The 16,450-nt window shown below is 36.0% G+C and overlaps 2 protein-coding genes across 3 annotated transcripts; one reads left to right on the top strand and one right to left on the bottom strand.

Annotated features, from left to right (window-relative positions):
• Positions 1-1,329: 1,329 nt before the first annotated feature.
• Positions 1,330-8,693, top strand: LOC131602412 (uncharacterized). 2 transcript variants are annotated; one of them, XM_058874519.1, is made up of 11 exons: positions 1,330-1,659; positions 1,803-1,898; positions 6,133-6,236; positions 6,305-6,558; positions 6,642-6,764; positions 6,858-6,946; positions 7,105-7,210; positions 7,395-7,492; positions 7,741-8,004; positions 8,107-8,190; positions 8,331-8,693. In XM_058874519.1, the coding sequence occupies exons 1-11, from the start codon at positions 1,570-1,572 to the stop codon at positions 8,343-8,345; spliced, it is 1,323 nt and encodes a 440-aa protein (XP_058730502.1). In that variant the 5' UTR covers positions 1,330-1,569; the 3' UTR covers positions 8,346-8,693. The 2 variants fall into 2 exon arrangements, with proteins under 2 accessions (XP_058730502.1, XP_058730501.1); XM_058874518.1 differs by lacking the exons at positions 1,330-1,659; positions 1,803-1,898 and adding exons at positions 5,441-5,783; positions 5,930-6,025.
• A 41-nt stretch (positions 8,694-8,734) lies between these two features.
• LOC131602413 (small ribosomal subunit protein uS13m-like) lies at positions 8,735-10,878 on the bottom strand. The gene is made up of 4 exons (XM_058874520.1): positions 10,701-10,878; positions 9,625-9,736; positions 9,226-9,459; positions 8,735-9,123 (listed from the first exon to the last, which is right to left on the bottom strand). Exons 2-4 carry the CDS (start codon positions 9,682-9,684, stop codon positions 8,971-8,973), a joined length of 447 nt encoding a protein of 148 aa, XP_058730503.1. The 5' UTR covers positions 9,685-9,736; positions 10,701-10,878; the 3' UTR covers positions 8,735-8,970.
• Between the last annotated feature and the right edge of the window lie 5,572 nt (positions 10,879-16,450).

Raw genomic sequence — 16,450 nt, forward strand, 5'->3', positions numbered from 1 at the left:
AATGCTTCTAAACAACCTAAATACTACTACCAACCTATCCCTATATCGTTTTTGCAATTTCTAACAACCCTAAAATGCATTTGAATCATGGATCTAAAGATTTAGAAACTTACCAATTGAAGTGATTGAGTAGCTTTTGAATGTAGTAGAGCAATTAGAATCGGCCTTTGATGTAGACTTGAAACTTGGTTTTGCAAAAAATATTAAGAGAGGAAGTGTTGATGGTGATTTAGGGTAAAAATGAATTGGGGGAGGGGCTGTTTTGTTTAATCTGCAAAACGCGCAGTATTTCGGAAATGCACTTCCGAAATGCTGTTTTTCGGAAATGCATTTCCGAAATAAGACAAATTTTGAAGAAAAAAAAAAGGCATTTTCGGAGATGCATCTCCGAAAACAGCATTTTTTTTGCATTTCCGAAATGCATTTCCGAAATTATGAGTATTTTGGATTTTTCACCGGAGGTGACCAAGAAGACATGGGATGGAAAAAGAAATTTCCAAAATATATGGAACAAAAAAGGTGAGTCATTTTTACAAAAGTATTGTTCATTTTCACGTGTTTTAAAACATATCCTATGCCAAGGAAAATGTGTTTTATTATAAAATTAAAAAAACACTCTAGTGTTTTTTTATAAATATTGTTAATATGAATATTTCTGTTTGATATATTTTTAAATAAATTTATTGTGCTTTTCTTTAAAGCATTCTTGATTTTAAGAGTGATTTTTCTTTAATATATTTACAAGGTGTTGTAAATTATTTAAAATATATTTAAATAAATTAATCAATAAGATTTTTTTAAAAAGAACTGTTTTTTCTCATAAAAACACTTAGAAACTAGCTGAAACTAATTGTTGTAATAATTTTAGACACCAATTGTTGTACTAGTTTTAAACTATTATTAAGATTTATCTTATGTATATCAAAAGAGACACATTCATTCTAGATATCACCAATCAAGTACATTTTTACCAAAGATTTAGCATATACTAGGATTCTTTCCACTTTGCTTTGTTAATCATTTCCACTTTTAACCATTCAAACCAAACCAATTATTATAAATATACATTCACCTATATACATGCATTGTTATCCACTCACAAAAACCATTTCCTATAATAAGTAAACGAAAAAGACCAAGTCTTCTCCTAAGTCATCATACAAAAATACACAATTACAAACAAATAATAAAAAAAGTGAGAGAGAAAACAAACTAGATTGTGCAAGTTTACGCATTAAACGGCAACTATTTGAGGTTAACAATTATTTTTGACAGCACTTCCATTCCCTTAACACAATCACCAATGTTAATCCACAAAACCATAAACTATTTTTTGTGTCTTTTTGTTTTGTTGCCTTTGGAGCTTAGCCAGCCCTTAGTTGGATCCCCTTTGAATTCTTCATCAAAGATTTCAAGGAATTCTTTTTTTCCTGAGTTTGTTTGATCTTTTCAAAGGGGTCCAGCTATGGGTGCTAGCCGTTAAGCATATATTATTCATACAACAATCTTTCATTCTTTCTATATTTGCATATAGAGCTTTTTCTCTCAGAATTCTTTTCATTTTTTGGGATGTGGTTTGATCCTGGAACGCCTGCTGATTCTTTCTATGAAACCCGCCCCGAATGCACCGATGTTCCCAAGTCTCGGTTTAGAATCAAGGTTTGTTTTTAATCCATATATACATACATGTTTGCACGTATGCATGCATGCATGTGTATGTATATTGACTTGTAATGATTTGTCACGACTAGAGATGGAAATAAGAACTGAGTCGAGCTTTGTTTTTGTTACTTGTCGTGCAGGCTGGTAAAACTCTAAGTGTGAAAAAATGGCAGGCTGCATTTTCTCCAGAAGGGTATTTGGATATAGGCAAGACTCTAAGCCGAATCCACCGTGGGGTAATCGCGTTTTGAATCATAGAATCGTGATTTAATATGTTGAAGATAGGTTAGCCTAATGGATCCTCGGAATAATTTGTCTGACGTTATTGAAATTTACGAACCAGGGAATCCATCCATCAATTAGAGGAGAAGTTTGGGAATTTCCATCAATAATCCTATCATTTGCATGTCATGTCAACTGGTTTTCATCTCCCACATTCTTATACATACACATAAATCTTGAGATTATCAAAAAATACAATAACAATTTGGTTAAATTTGTTTCTTTCGTCTTATATCCCAGATGATATATTTGAGACACATACTTAATGATGCATACTCATTTATAAATAAAATAAAATCATTAGGACATACATGTATATTCTCATCATTCATGCCAATAGAACACAATTTTTTTAGTCTCATAGGTTTGGCTAGAGAGCATGTTATTCTCATAAAGCATGTCTTTTAAAAGAATTAACAACTTAGTGAAGCTCTTATCAGACCATCCATTATCACCTCGAGTGTTATACAATTTTAAGACCGCAAACAATTTTATGAACTTAGTACAATTATATAATAACGTCTTTGCATCACTCACCAGTTTCTTAAATATTTTGGGACAATCACAAAAATCTTCTTTAATTACATTCATAAACTTTTCGGTATGATCAGATTCATACTTTTAACTACATTCATAAACTTTTTGGTATGATCAGATTCATACTTTTTTTAAAAAAATCAATAGGCTCATCTTCTATATATCTACTTGAATTGATGGACTCATATTTTTCTTCTTTTGTATATCCAACATGTATTACTTTTGTTAATTACATTACATATTTAATGATCTTTCAAAACATCTACACTCACATTTTTAAATGACACTTTAAACAAGGACGTCTGATTTTTGTAAAACTAGTTTTCTTTGGACGAGCAACATCAACCCTAATAAACACATCCACTTCATCTTCATATTCCTTGAACAATTGATAAGTAGATACCAATTTCTTATCTATAACACAATTGCTCGTTTAACCATTTTGTCTCTAATTTAGTTTCATTAGACTAATTTAATCAAAGTCGTAAGGAATAATAAAACAAATACAACGGTAAATTTTCCTCGTTGCTAATTCAGTGCTAAAAACTTTGATTTATTTGAAGTCCGAGAAACTATAAAAGGTCATTTATCCTAAAGTTCAAATTAGCTAGCACTAACCTAAACAATTTATGCCTGATGTACATTGTGAACTTACATAAAAATAACCTAAAAGCCATATATGAAGTAGTGTGATTTACACCAAATATATGATCCGTAAAAATATTTGAACATCCATAGTAATAACCTAGACAAGAGAAATAAAGAGGGAGAACATTAAAACTTGTGAAAGATAATTGAGAATTGAAGCAGAACATATTGAAAAAATTGAAATAATTAGATGTATTGAAAAAATTGAAATAATTAGATGAAGATGGTGACCACTTACCACTGTTTGCACCTTTTTGTTGTAGCTATGTGTCGTTATGTATGTTCTTGGTTTTCTGAACATGTGAATACAAACTAGGCTGAGAGAAAAATATATGGAACAAAAAAGGTGAGCCCTTTTGTAAGTATTGTCCATTTTCATGTGTTTTAAAACGAGAATCTCTTACCTCATCCCTTGAATCTCTCATGCACCATGCGCGTTGTCAAAAATGTCCTCCTATTTTCGTAAATGTACTTTCGGAAATACTATTTTTTTTTATTTCAAAGTTGTTTTGTTCCGTAGGCACATCTACGGAAGCATTTGATGTTATATTCGCGTCAGACTCTTCTCCTCCCTCATTCTTCACTTTTCACCTTCTCAAATTCTCAAACTCTCTCAACTCAAAAATCAAACTTCCACCAAAATAGTTTTTTTTTTCTTGAGTTCGATCGTTAACGTTAATGTCAACATCAACACATTATAACTTTAAAACTCAATTTAATCGGTTAGTTTTCGAGTTATTTTAGAGTATTTCCCGTAATAGAGTTTGAGTAGATTTTTAGGTGTTTAAATCATTAGTTAGTTTTAGAAACATACTTTAGAGGCAATGTAGATATTGTTTGATGTGTAAAACGGATGATCATGGGGTGAAAATTGTTTTTTCCAACTATATGAACAATTACTTACGCCATTTTTGCGTTTTTGAAGTTGCAGAATATTCCGTAGATGCATCTACGGAACATATGAAACGTTTGGTGGTTCCGTAGATGATCCCCGTGTTTTTTTCTAGGGTTGAATATTACACCACTTCCCCATGTCGGAGCCTTACAAACACACATTTGACCGCATCGCTGCAGAGGACATTCGATAGGACTTCTATGCAGCTCACCGTGAGACAGTTCCGTGGGATGACATTGCCCTATATTCTGGATGGTTGGTTGTCAGTTCGTCCATCACAGTTCGTTATCTTCCGGAGTGCGTCATGCGGCAGTTCGGGTACTGTCAGACAATACCTCACGACCCTCTTGTCTCCGCTCCTATCTTGATGACTTGTCGGCAGATAGATGAGGTCTTTGTAGATTGGAAGCATCACATGGTTCCTGACGAGGCTCGGGCAACCAGATCAGAGAGAGACTAGAGCACCGCAGACGGGTACATCACTTGGTACTTCACGGTGTCACATCCATAAATGATCCCCACTGCACCGGGATCACCACCCAGAGCCTATGAGGAAATCTTGGAAACTCATCAGTCTCAGTTGGACCATACTGACGATGTTCTTCCTCGCTGTCGTGAGATACTTGATATGTCGCATGCAATTATTGCCGCTAGTTTCTTCTCTGAGGGGTTTGATCACAGACGTGTACTAGATGGTATCATGGGGTGGAAGAGAGGGCATTTTTGTACCGTCGACATCGTGCTAGAACCGGTGGGGCACTTGACGGTAGAGACAGAGTAGTCAGCGGAGGACGTGGATGCAGAGGCGGGGCCAGAGACAGAGGCATGGTAGAGGAAGAGGATGTTGTCCGGCACACATAGTAGTGATTCCTGTGATTTTATTGAGGTCTGTATTTTGATTAAATTTATGTACTTTTTTATTTATTATGTATTTTGATTAAATTTATGTACTTTTTTATGTATTATGTATGACACTATTTGAATGATTTATCCGACGTATTATTTATGTGTGCTATATACCATTGTGGTTAGATTACACTATATTATGATGTTTTCAAGTACATTTTTACCAAAGATTTAGCATATACTAGGATTCTTTCCACTTTGCTTTGTTGATCATTTCCACTTTTAACCATTCAAACCAAACCAATTATTATAAATATACATTCACCTATATAAATGCATTGTTATCCACTCACAAAAACCATTTCCTATAATAAGTAAACGAAAAAGACCAAGTCTTCTCCTAAGTCATCATACAAAAATACACAATTACAAACAAATAATAAAAAAAGTGAGAGAGAAAACAAACTAGATTGTGCAAGTTTACGCATTAAACGGCAACTATTTGAGGTTAACAATTATTTTTGACAGCACTTCCATTCCCTTAACACAATCACCAATGTTAATCCACAAAACCATAAACTATTTTTTGTGTCTTTTTGTTTTGTTGCCTTTGGAGCTTAGCCAACCCTTAGTTGGATCCCCTTTGAATTCTTCATCAAAGATTTCAAGGAATTCTTTTTTTCCTGAGTTTGTTTGATCTTTTCAAAGGGGTCCAGCTATGGGTGCTAGCCGTTAAGCATATATTATTCATACAACAATCTTTCATTCTTTCTATATTTGTATATAGACCTTTTTCTCTCAGAATTCTTTTCATTTTTTTGGGATGTGGTTTGATCCTGGAACGCCTGCTGATTCTTTCTATGAAACCCGCCCCGAATGCACCGATGTTCCCAAGTCTCGGTTTAGAATCAAGGTTTGTTTTTAATCCATATATACATACATGTTTGCACGTATGCATGCATGCATGTGTATGTATATTGACTTGTAATGATTTGTCACGACTAGAGATGGAAATAAGTCGAACTGAGTCGAGCTTTGTTTTTGTTACTTGTCGTGCAGGCTGGTAAAACTCTAAGTGTAAAAAAATGGCAGGCTGCATTTTCTCCAGAAGGGTATTTGGATATTGGCAAGACTCTAAGCCGAATCCACCGTGGGGTAATCGCGTTTTGAATCATAAAATCGTGATTTAATATGTTGAAGATAGGTTAGCCTAATGGATCCTCGGAATAATTTGTCTGACGTTATTGAAATTTACGAACCAGGGAATCCATCCATCAATTAGAGGAGAAGTTTGGGAATTTCTACTCAGTTGCTATGATGCCAAAAGCACATTTGAGGAAAGAGAGGAGATAAGGCAGCGTCGAAGGTAATTATTTCCCGTTTATCAATCTAATTGATCATTGATTAGTTGTATAACTTAATCTGTATTTTCAGGGAGAAATATGCTGAATGGAAGGAAGAATGTCGTCAATTATTCCCGCTCGTGGGAAGTGGTAGATTCATCACAGCACCTGTGGTTACTGACGACGGTCAACCGATTCAAGATCCAATCGTTCTGTTAGAAAATAATCCAGAAAATGGAGTGATTATACCGGTTCCGGAGATAGGTAGTACAAACACTATTAATGCAGCAAAGAAGGTGACAGACAAAAAAGTAATTCAATGGATGTTAACTCTACATCAAATAGGTTTGTGAAAACATATCTCCTATTGAATGTTTTTCACATGTTGAAAAGTAAAATCTTATATCATAAAATGATTCACATTTCAGGTCTTGACGTGATTCGAACCGATAGGACACTGGTTTTTTATGAGAAGAAAGAAAATTTGTCGAAATTATGGGATATTCTCGCTGTTTATGCTCGGATAGATACAGATGTCGGCTATGGTCAAGGTTGGTCATTAGATATGTAATCGATTTGAATCTATAATGTAACCATATTTTCGAACTGATGTAAACTTATGGTTAACTTTATACGATCGACAGGAATGAGTGACCTATGCTCTCCTATGATAATACTTCTCGATGATGAAGCTGATGCCTTCTGGTGTTTCGAGCGTCTGATGCGTAGATTAGTAAGCTCTAATCTCTATATGTGATTTATTTTGTTATTGATATGTTTTTAAACATGGTTAGCATGAAATGATTTCTTGAAAAGCTAGTAAAACAGAAGAAATTTTCATCGTTGCTTATCGGTTATTGGCTTATGACCTATGTTGTTTAATTTTTATAGCGAGGAAATTTCAGATGCACTAATAACTCGGTCGGGGTGGAAACTCAACTAAATAATTTGGCTTTAATTACTCAAGTAATTGATCCAAAACTTCATCAACATATAGGTATTTCCTTGAATCTGTCCTTCAATTTTATATCAATATTGTTTGAACATTTCAAAGGGTTGAAATATTTTCCTTCATATATTATGATCCATTGATTTTTTGTATTCTGTGGCTACTTTTTAAACAACTTGATGTTCTCAAAATGGAAAGTAACTGGAAACTGTCTTTTGATGTTGTGGCACAGAACATATTGGAGGAGGTGACTATCTGTTCGCTTTTCGGATGCTTATGGTTCTATTTCGTCGAGAATTCTCCTTTTGCGATTCATTGTATCTTTGGGAGGTTTGTTTAGCTTACTTTCTACCAGTTTTATTCAATCATGTTTCTTCGATGTTAGTCGCATGTTAACATAACTCAGTGCCTTAATAACAGTTTGCATCATTTTCGCGTGTTAACATAACTCAGTGCCTTAATAACAGTTTGCATCATTTTCTGTTAGAAATTGTTTGTTGAAATCAAGTTTTTGAATTGCATACATCACTAGTTTATCGTGATTGTAATAATAACTAACTACTTTAAATATTTAACAGATGATGTGGGCTCTAGAATATGATCCCAATACGTTCTGGTTGTATGAAGAATCAGAAGACGCTTCTGAAAAATCTGATGAATCTAAAGCAAGATTAAAGTCAATTCGTCATTATGGAAAGTTCGAGAGAGAAAATATGAGAAATGGAGCAAAGAACACAGAAGAACCTCCTCTTCCCATATCGATTTTCCTTGTTGCTAGTGTGTTGAAAGAAAAAAGTGCAACACTGCTTCAGCAAGCACGAGGTCTAGATGATGTTGTCAAGGTTTGTTATACTGAATTCGAAGGAACAATTGCATCGATCATGTTTGTCTTTCTTTTGAAATCATATATATTAACATTGGCCATTTGATTTAATTTTTCTTAGATATTGAATGACACAAATGGAAATCTAGATGCCAAAAAGGCCTGCATGGCAGCACTGAAACTTCACAAAAAATATCTGAAAAAGGTACAATAACCACTTCTTGTTTTTACTTTTCCATATCTTCATGTTTCTATTTAACATGAGGATAGCTAAACTTCAGTAAAGGAAGTGATCTATAATAATGAATCACCTCATAAAACACTGGAATTTTGAATTTGTTGCAGGCCAAGAAACCCTAGCCCCGAGTATAGCATATAACGTTTTTTCGCTGATCAAGAGATGTGTTGCTTTCTACATAGCACCCTTTGTTTGGGGTTGGAGTTCCTCGTAAAATTTGAATTAGGTTTTACAGAATTCAAAAAGGAATTCAATCATCAATCTTAGTTGAGCAACAACAACGGGTGTTGTTCGTTAAGATAAATTCTTTTTCTTTTGTATATCTAAAATAACAAAAAAAAATTGTGCATTAAGTTTTTATGTTCGACCAATTGTTCATACATTGTAAAATATATGATTCAGCAAAAAAAAAAGAGTAAACACAAAGGAAATAACCATCTGTGTCAACGAAATTGATGTGTTGACCTTCATTTCTTGCCTCCAACATGTTATTCTTTCATTGAATGGTAAATTGAATAAAAAGCAATTCATTAAGAAAAACAAAATCCAGCAAGACAGCATCAATGCAAAAACTATAACTAATATTCTTGCAAAGCTATGATAAGCCAATAAGCATGTCAAGGGTAATTGATAATACAAAGATCAATGTGTGTGGATTTGACTAATGTAATCAAGTGTCTAACAAAACTTATTTCAATAAGCTCGAAGCAGAGCTGTAACACAACTCATCTGTTACTTGAGCAGCATTTATCTTGAACCTCCGTAAGTACGCATAGTCCTCCTAGTGCGGGAATTTGTATGAGTTCGCTGTCCACGACAGGGTAAACCATCGGCATGCCTAATCCCCCTATAGCATTGAATACCAACCAACCTTCCCACATCTCTCTCAACTAACTTTTTCTGAAATAAAAAAGTAACCAAAACAATCAGAGGCATTGTACATTATATTATGGAACAAAACACATAACGTGCAAAATCAAAAAGTAAAGAAGATTAGAGTACCAAATCATTTCCAATCAAGTACTTGGCCAGCAATTCACGAAGAGAGTATAGTTCTCTTTTGCTTAGGTCCTTGACATATTTGTTCTCAACTCCAAGCTCACACACAATGTGATGAGCTTTTGCACGGCCAATCCCGTGGATATGCTGAAGAGCATACTGAAGACGCTTGCTATCTGGAATCTCACCTCCAAGACCACCTCCAATGTTTATATTTCGTACTTGCACACTGCGAAACTGTACAAAACCAAAACGGTGTAACTATTTTGATTCTTAACTGCAATGCATGTCGGGAAACAGAAAACCCTACACTAAGCAAAAGCATAGTTGAAGCATAATAATCTTCTAAAATTGAAAAGGACAGCAGTCGTAAACCCAAAATGATGAAAGGAGAAAACTCACTGTTAAGTTTTCACGAAGACATACAGCAGCATTAGAAACAATTCTGCCAAAACCAAACATCTTGGAGCTTGAGGATTTGGTGGCGCACTAAGTTTAAAACCGGAATTGGGATCTATGAACACAAACCAAGAATCAATTAATTTTCAAAATCAATTAAACACAGCTAATGCATCTTCATGCTCGCATCGCATCCCTATGCATTTTAAACGTAGAAATTATAAAGCAACGATGTGTTGCATCAGCCTAGACGCACGTTTGTAAGGATTCCAAAGCTGTAACAAACACTCACTAAGTTTTCAAATCAAATAAGAATTGATTTAATCTCATGCCATGCCATAAAATTAGAATTAAAAAATACACAGCCCTTGATCTATGTCCATATGATATTATTTTGTTCGCTAAAATAATTTTCTTAGAGGATTATAATAACAATTCCATAGATGAGAATAGAGCTAAAAGGCTTTAATATTCTTAAAACAAGACTTACAAGTTACAAGAACTCTGAAAATTTTCTTTGAAGGGATTGTTCCAACCTTAAAATCGGAGAGACAAAGTTTGTTCCGTAATTACATATTATCAGAATGTGAGTTAGACCTAACTCATCCCTATAAAACCGGTTTGTAGGATGAGGAATGCCCTCACTATAAACACAACACAGACTATATCTCTGAGCAATGTGGGACTAAATGCATCCCTTCAAACCCAACACAACAAAGCCAAGCCAAATGCCGCAATATCAAGGTGTTGGAAATTCAACATATGATAATTTCAATCACATTTTAGAATGTGACATTAACAATTAAGCAGATTGAAAATCTATAAAGCTATAACTACTTATCAAAGTCTAACATCTAAACAAAGTGGATAAATGCTAATAAGATCCTTATAAAAAAAAACAGATAAACGCAAAGAAAAATATCTTAATGTGAAAAATTCAATTGAAAAATGAGATTAAAACAATGAAAGATTGGTTCCGCAATCACAGGCACCAACATTTTATATATTTTGGTATCGAAACAGATCAAACACCAGAGATAAAACCCTAAATACAGAGGAAAGGGGCGAGAGGTAGGTACCGGTGAGAGTGATGGAAGGTTGTAAGAGAAGGAGAACAATCTCTGTGAACTCAATCTGCGACGGCAACGGAGGTTGGCGGCGAAGAGTGAGCAGCCGTGCAGGTATGGCTGAGGTCGATTGGCCGACTCGCACTACTCCGAAATCAAAACTCAGGCCACTGGTGGTTAATTATAAAAGATAAAATAAAAATGTGTATTTTAAACCCATTATTTTTCTTTATTGGTAACTTATTTTAAAGTTTAAAGGGAAATGCTAACAAGTGCCCCAGGGGCACTCTTTAATAGCTTTAAAAAGTAAGTTTTTCTTGAAAATATGCGTAATGAATGCATCGAAAATTGAAATGGTGAACTTTTGAAAGAATATTTTCTTTATTTAGAATGCTTAAAGAGTGCCCCTGGGGCACTCGTTAGCATGACCCTTAAATAAAATAAGAGTTTAATGGTTATGCACCGACAGTGTAAAAAAGTTTTGCACTGTCATCCAATTAAAATATAACGTTCTGCCATGTCATACAAGTTTTTTTAAATTTTCAGTCTAATTTGTCCTAATTCATGATCGTCATTGGGAATGATCGTCATTGGTTGACAGTGTAAAATAGTTTTACCATGTCAGTGCATATTTTTATTTTTAAAATTATTTACCGAAAAAACACATTTGTGTATGTCAGTTATAAATTTTATAGGGATATTGTGAAGAGAAAAAATTAGAAAGGCAAAATAGTATTAAGATTAATAATAAGGTAAAATAGTTGAAATTGAATCAAGTAGAAAAGAGCATACATTCGTATAAGATATATTATAAATTACAACAAGAATGCACAATATAAATAAAGGAGAGAAAAAAACTAGCACAGTAAAAACATACAAATCATCACAATTCAACATTTCAACTTCAAAAAATCAATCTCGAAAAGAAGAACACCTTAAGAACAAGTAGTTTAAGCTAGGTGGATCACCAACACTAAGTCAATAATAACTAAGGTTATTCTTGAATCGATAGAACATAATAAGAGAATCTATTATTCTATTATATACACTCTTAAATCGGATGAAACAAAATCGGATGAAACAAAAAATAGAGAATTTGATGGAATGATATGAAATGAATTTCATCATGTTCTATTCTACTCTATCAGTTATTTGCAAATCTAAACAATGAAATTTTATTGTTTACCACTTCATTCCATCTCATATCATCAAATCAAACATATCTTAAGGGAAGAAGAAAAAAGACACATGCATTTCCTACTAGGTCGAAATCTCAATTCGCTATGGTAAGGATAGGAATTTGAAGTCATCATATGAAGATGCAAGAGTTCTCCATTGATCAACTCAAAAATCATTTTCAAGCAAAAAAAAATATTTTTTCCTCCACTTCTGTTACGTTTGTTGAAGAACCAAAAAACGCAACCTCATTCACGTCCTCCAAATGGTCTAGACCACCGCATTATGTCAAATCATAGAAAAACTCCCCCTACACTTTGCCCTACCACCTAAGCAAACTCTCAAAGAGAAAATTAGGATCCCTAAGAAGAGCTATTTGTCACCCCTATTGACTGAAAATCCTATACTAGACACTACTGCGAAGTTGACTCGACGAAAACACCAAAAATATGACACAATGTAAAACAAGGGTCCACAATCACCTTTCTCTTGAATAAATTCTCACCTTCATAATGATATCATCCACAAATCAATTATAAAGGTCTTCCCATTTATAGCAAAAAAGAAAAGCCCTTTTCAATGGGAAGGGGAATTCAGAGAGAGAGAGAGAGAGAGAGAGAGAGAGAGAGAGAGAGAGAGAGAGAGAGAGAGAGAGAGAGAGAGAGAAGAGAGAGAGAGAGAGAGAGAGAGAGATTAACCCATCTAGGCGAGTCCTGTCAAAATTAGCCTTTGAAACTCTTAGAAAAAAATTAAACATTTCTCGACTAACCTTTCGTCCCACAAGTCTTCATGTGTCTTTGAAAAACCTTTTGTTTTTATCCACTAAAGCTTTTCTCGACTATGCTTCTTAGTAGCAATAGGTAACAGACATCTACCTCAAATTCAGAAAAAGGCAGTCGAAGCCCTATTTTGTAAACAAACACTCATAGAAAAGGACTACACAACCATCAAAAGAACTACATATCCTTTTTTCCCTATCATTAAGAGGGTTAACCACACTAGGGGATCGCCGACCATAATATCAATCTTATCTATAGCGGTCTTAGTGGTTAGAGCTGATGAAGTGCCCGCTACTTTTGCATCTACCAGTCATACTTTGATGCAATCGACCGACTTTGAAGATTCAAGTAGGCCAGCACACCAGTGTTGCTAGGCTCGTAACCATTACTCTGCAAATGAAGTTGAATGTAATCTTTAGAGTGTTCTCTCGTTTGCAAATTGGCTTGTACCTTCTAATCCAATAAGACACGAGGCAACATAGGAATTTCGACACGATTTATTCCTCCGCCAACATTTGATATAAGGGCGTCTAATGAACCAGATGACGAAGTTTCTTCCTCCAAGGAATCTCTAGACACCCTTTCTAAGTCAGAATCATTAGATATGGGTATGATTTCTGGTCTTATATGATCGCTACTAAGAGAGGGGAGATGAGAATTGGAGGGTGTCCCCAGTGTAGAAGCAGATGAAGTTTCAATTTCAGAATCACTCACTAGGTCGATCGTATTAACGCCCTTCCTGACTAGAAAACAAAAATGTTGAAGATAAAACTTAAGTTAAAAGGTACCTGGTTATGTGGGATCGATGAAGTTTGAGGAATGGAAGAACGACAGAAGCTTTAAAGAAAATCATTGAAATCGCTTCTAATGATATTTTCAAGGAAGACGTTTTCTAAAAAGTAACTGTAAGTTTGAATGCTAAAGTAACTATAAGATTGATAAAATTATTTGATTATATATTTTAGGGATAATACATATTCACCCCCTGCCATTAGGGCGAGATTCAGTTTTGCCCCCTATTAGTTTTTTTTTTGTTAGATTCCCCCTTTATAAAACACAGATTCCATTTTCGCTACCCCCTATTCCCTTGTATACTAGACATGGGGTACTTGGTTGTTTGGCTGACTGAACTTGTTTACTATAGATTAATGTTCTAGACTGGGCCGAGCAGGCCCAGCTCTTCTCACTAGCCGAGCAGGCCCAAGTCATTTGGGCCCATTTACTGGATAACCGTCAAGAGTTATCCACGCGCGAAGACCACGCGTCACGCAGCGGAGGATTCGGTCAACCATCTCCGAACCCTACGCTATGCTCATCCAGAACGTGAGTCTCCTGCTGACTCAGCCCAAGCACGGGACGTTCTGGCAGTTCCCTAGCACGTGGGCCTCCAGTTGGATTTGGCCCAATTAGGGAACCTTGGCCCAGCGCTGGGGGCTATAAATACCCTCTTTCACTAGAGAGTCAGGTATTCCATTCTTCACTCTTAACCCTCATTCTCTGATAGCTACTAACTTAAGCATCGGAGAACCTTGCAGGTACCCCCCCCCCCCATCTTGCTCTCCAAGCCAGATTCCGCTGCCTTGACGATTCTTCTGATCAGGTACGATCAGTGGCGCCGTCTGTGGGAATCTTGCTCCCCCTTCTTTAACAAAGATCAAAGCATTACCTTTCACGATCGTCATGGCTAACAACAACAACATCCCAAACCCCGATCCCTTCCTCCTGGAACATCTGATCGAAGATTCCACCCGCGAGGTGACGAATCGTCGTCGGCAGGAAGAACCACAACATGCTCTTGCCGGACAGAGAAGGCCGAGACATGAGACCTCGCAACCTAAGAGGCAGCGGATCCAGAGCATCCAGCAGCTGCAGGGCCTCCAACAGGTTCAGAATGTCGAACAAACCCCTCCCGAGGGACACGTTCAGAACGGGGAAGACGAGCAGGCCCGAACCCACAATGGGCCTGAACATCCCCAAAATGAGAATGAGACTGACGCCGGAGACGGGCACGCTGCTTCCTCATTCACCCACACCTCCGACAGGCAGAGAGCCCGTCATGAAGAAGAGGAGGAGCCACTCAACATCCCCGAGGATACTGACCCCATCATTGTCCGTCTGCTCAAAGAACTGCAAAAGACGAACAGCCTTGATCCGCTGTCGCGCGCGGGTCAAGAACGAGTTAATTTATAAAACTGTAGTACGACGGTAACGGTAACTCGAATATCGTCTCTCAAGGACTCTTGGTTATTACTAACTGAAATCGAATTGGGGGGGGGGGTTGGTTTGGTGGTCGAATTATAAAAAGTTCTTAAAATAAGTGATTCTGAAAATAAGCTGTTTTTGTAAAAGTGATTATGAAATAAGTCAATCTACCGATCCGGTTCCTACTAATCATCGACTATTATAATTTCACTATCCTAAGCGGATTCCGTTCCCGTTCGATTATAATATGATCAACAAGCGCAACAATATTATACCAATTATATTTCCCGTTTGCCGAATTAAGCATTCGGTTAAGCGATAAGCGGGTTAACGATTAAGCATACGATAAACACGCAGATAAATTGGAAAACATAATCAATCGAACCAAACAATATATATTATGAATATCAAATTAAGCAAAAGATAAACAACATATATAATTGAAGGAAGTTTTATTGCAAAATTATAATAATCTCATAGTTTTTGGAACCTGAATACGAAAGATTAACTCGAAGGGATTAGTTCTTCATGATCAAACGTACAAGCTCTTCCAAAAATGTGAATGGTGATAATCAGTAACGCGGCTGCTACCCTAAGGGGAAATAGTACAACCCGTTTTACAAACCAACTGGGTCAAACATACGACCCAGGCCCAAAACTAATGACCCGAAACTTAAATAAACTAGTGCTGCAACTTCAACGAATTTTCTGGCCCTTCTACAGTCCGATTCTGACTTCGACTCCAACATAAGAATTGTAGCTCTTTCTCTTAGCTTTCCGACGATTATTAGAACGCCTCAATCGGACTCCTGGAACTCCAGATATGATCGTTTCCGTGCAGACTGCTAATGCTGAAAATTAAATACGAAAATCAAATAACAATAAAAATAAATTAAAATATAAAAACATTATAAAATACAAAAATAAGACAAGCAAACCATGGAAATGTATAAGTACAAACGTAGAGGAATGTGCATCAAAATGCACTGATCAAATTCCCCCACACTTGAACTTTTGCACTCCGAGCAAAATGAAAAACAAAACAAAGAAAGCAGAAATACATCAACAGTTACTCATCCTAGGCTACAAGTCTTCTTCGGGTAAGTTTGCATCGACAGGTACTAATCTTGCACACTAAGGATATCGTAAGAACACTAACCACAGTTATGCAGATATAAGCCTCCTAAATACACAAATCAATTCAAATCATATTATTATACCATAGCCTAACTTACTCATCCTTTTGGCTCTTTTTCATTCAGGCGCAATCACATTAAGCCCGTTATCTCCACACACTTATAGCAAGACGACCGGTTAGTGACTCTGATCCTTTTCTGCACGGGGTTCTGGTACTTACGTGGCATAACCCTTTGTTTACTCAGTTGTAGTTGCGGGGGATCGGACCGTAATCCTCCCTACCAAGTTCAGCACCAGAAACCGCTGAACCAACTAAAAAAGAGTTTTGAAAAACTTTTTCTTTTGAAGGTTCCACAACCGTTGGGTTAAGTGACCGGGTGAGGGTCACCAAACTTAGAAGGTGCATTCCCTTTTTCTTTTTTTCTTTTTTTCTTTTGGAACACTCACTTATATTCATCGGCTTCTCTG

The sequence above is a fragment of the Vicia villosa genome, linkage group LG5, assembly GCF_029867415.1.
Source record: "Vicia villosa cultivar HV-30 ecotype Madison, WI linkage group LG5, Vvil1.0, whole genome shotgun sequence".
NCBI classification, from domain to species: domain Eukaryota; kingdom Viridiplantae; phylum Streptophyta; class Magnoliopsida; order Fabales; family Fabaceae; genus Vicia; species Vicia villosa.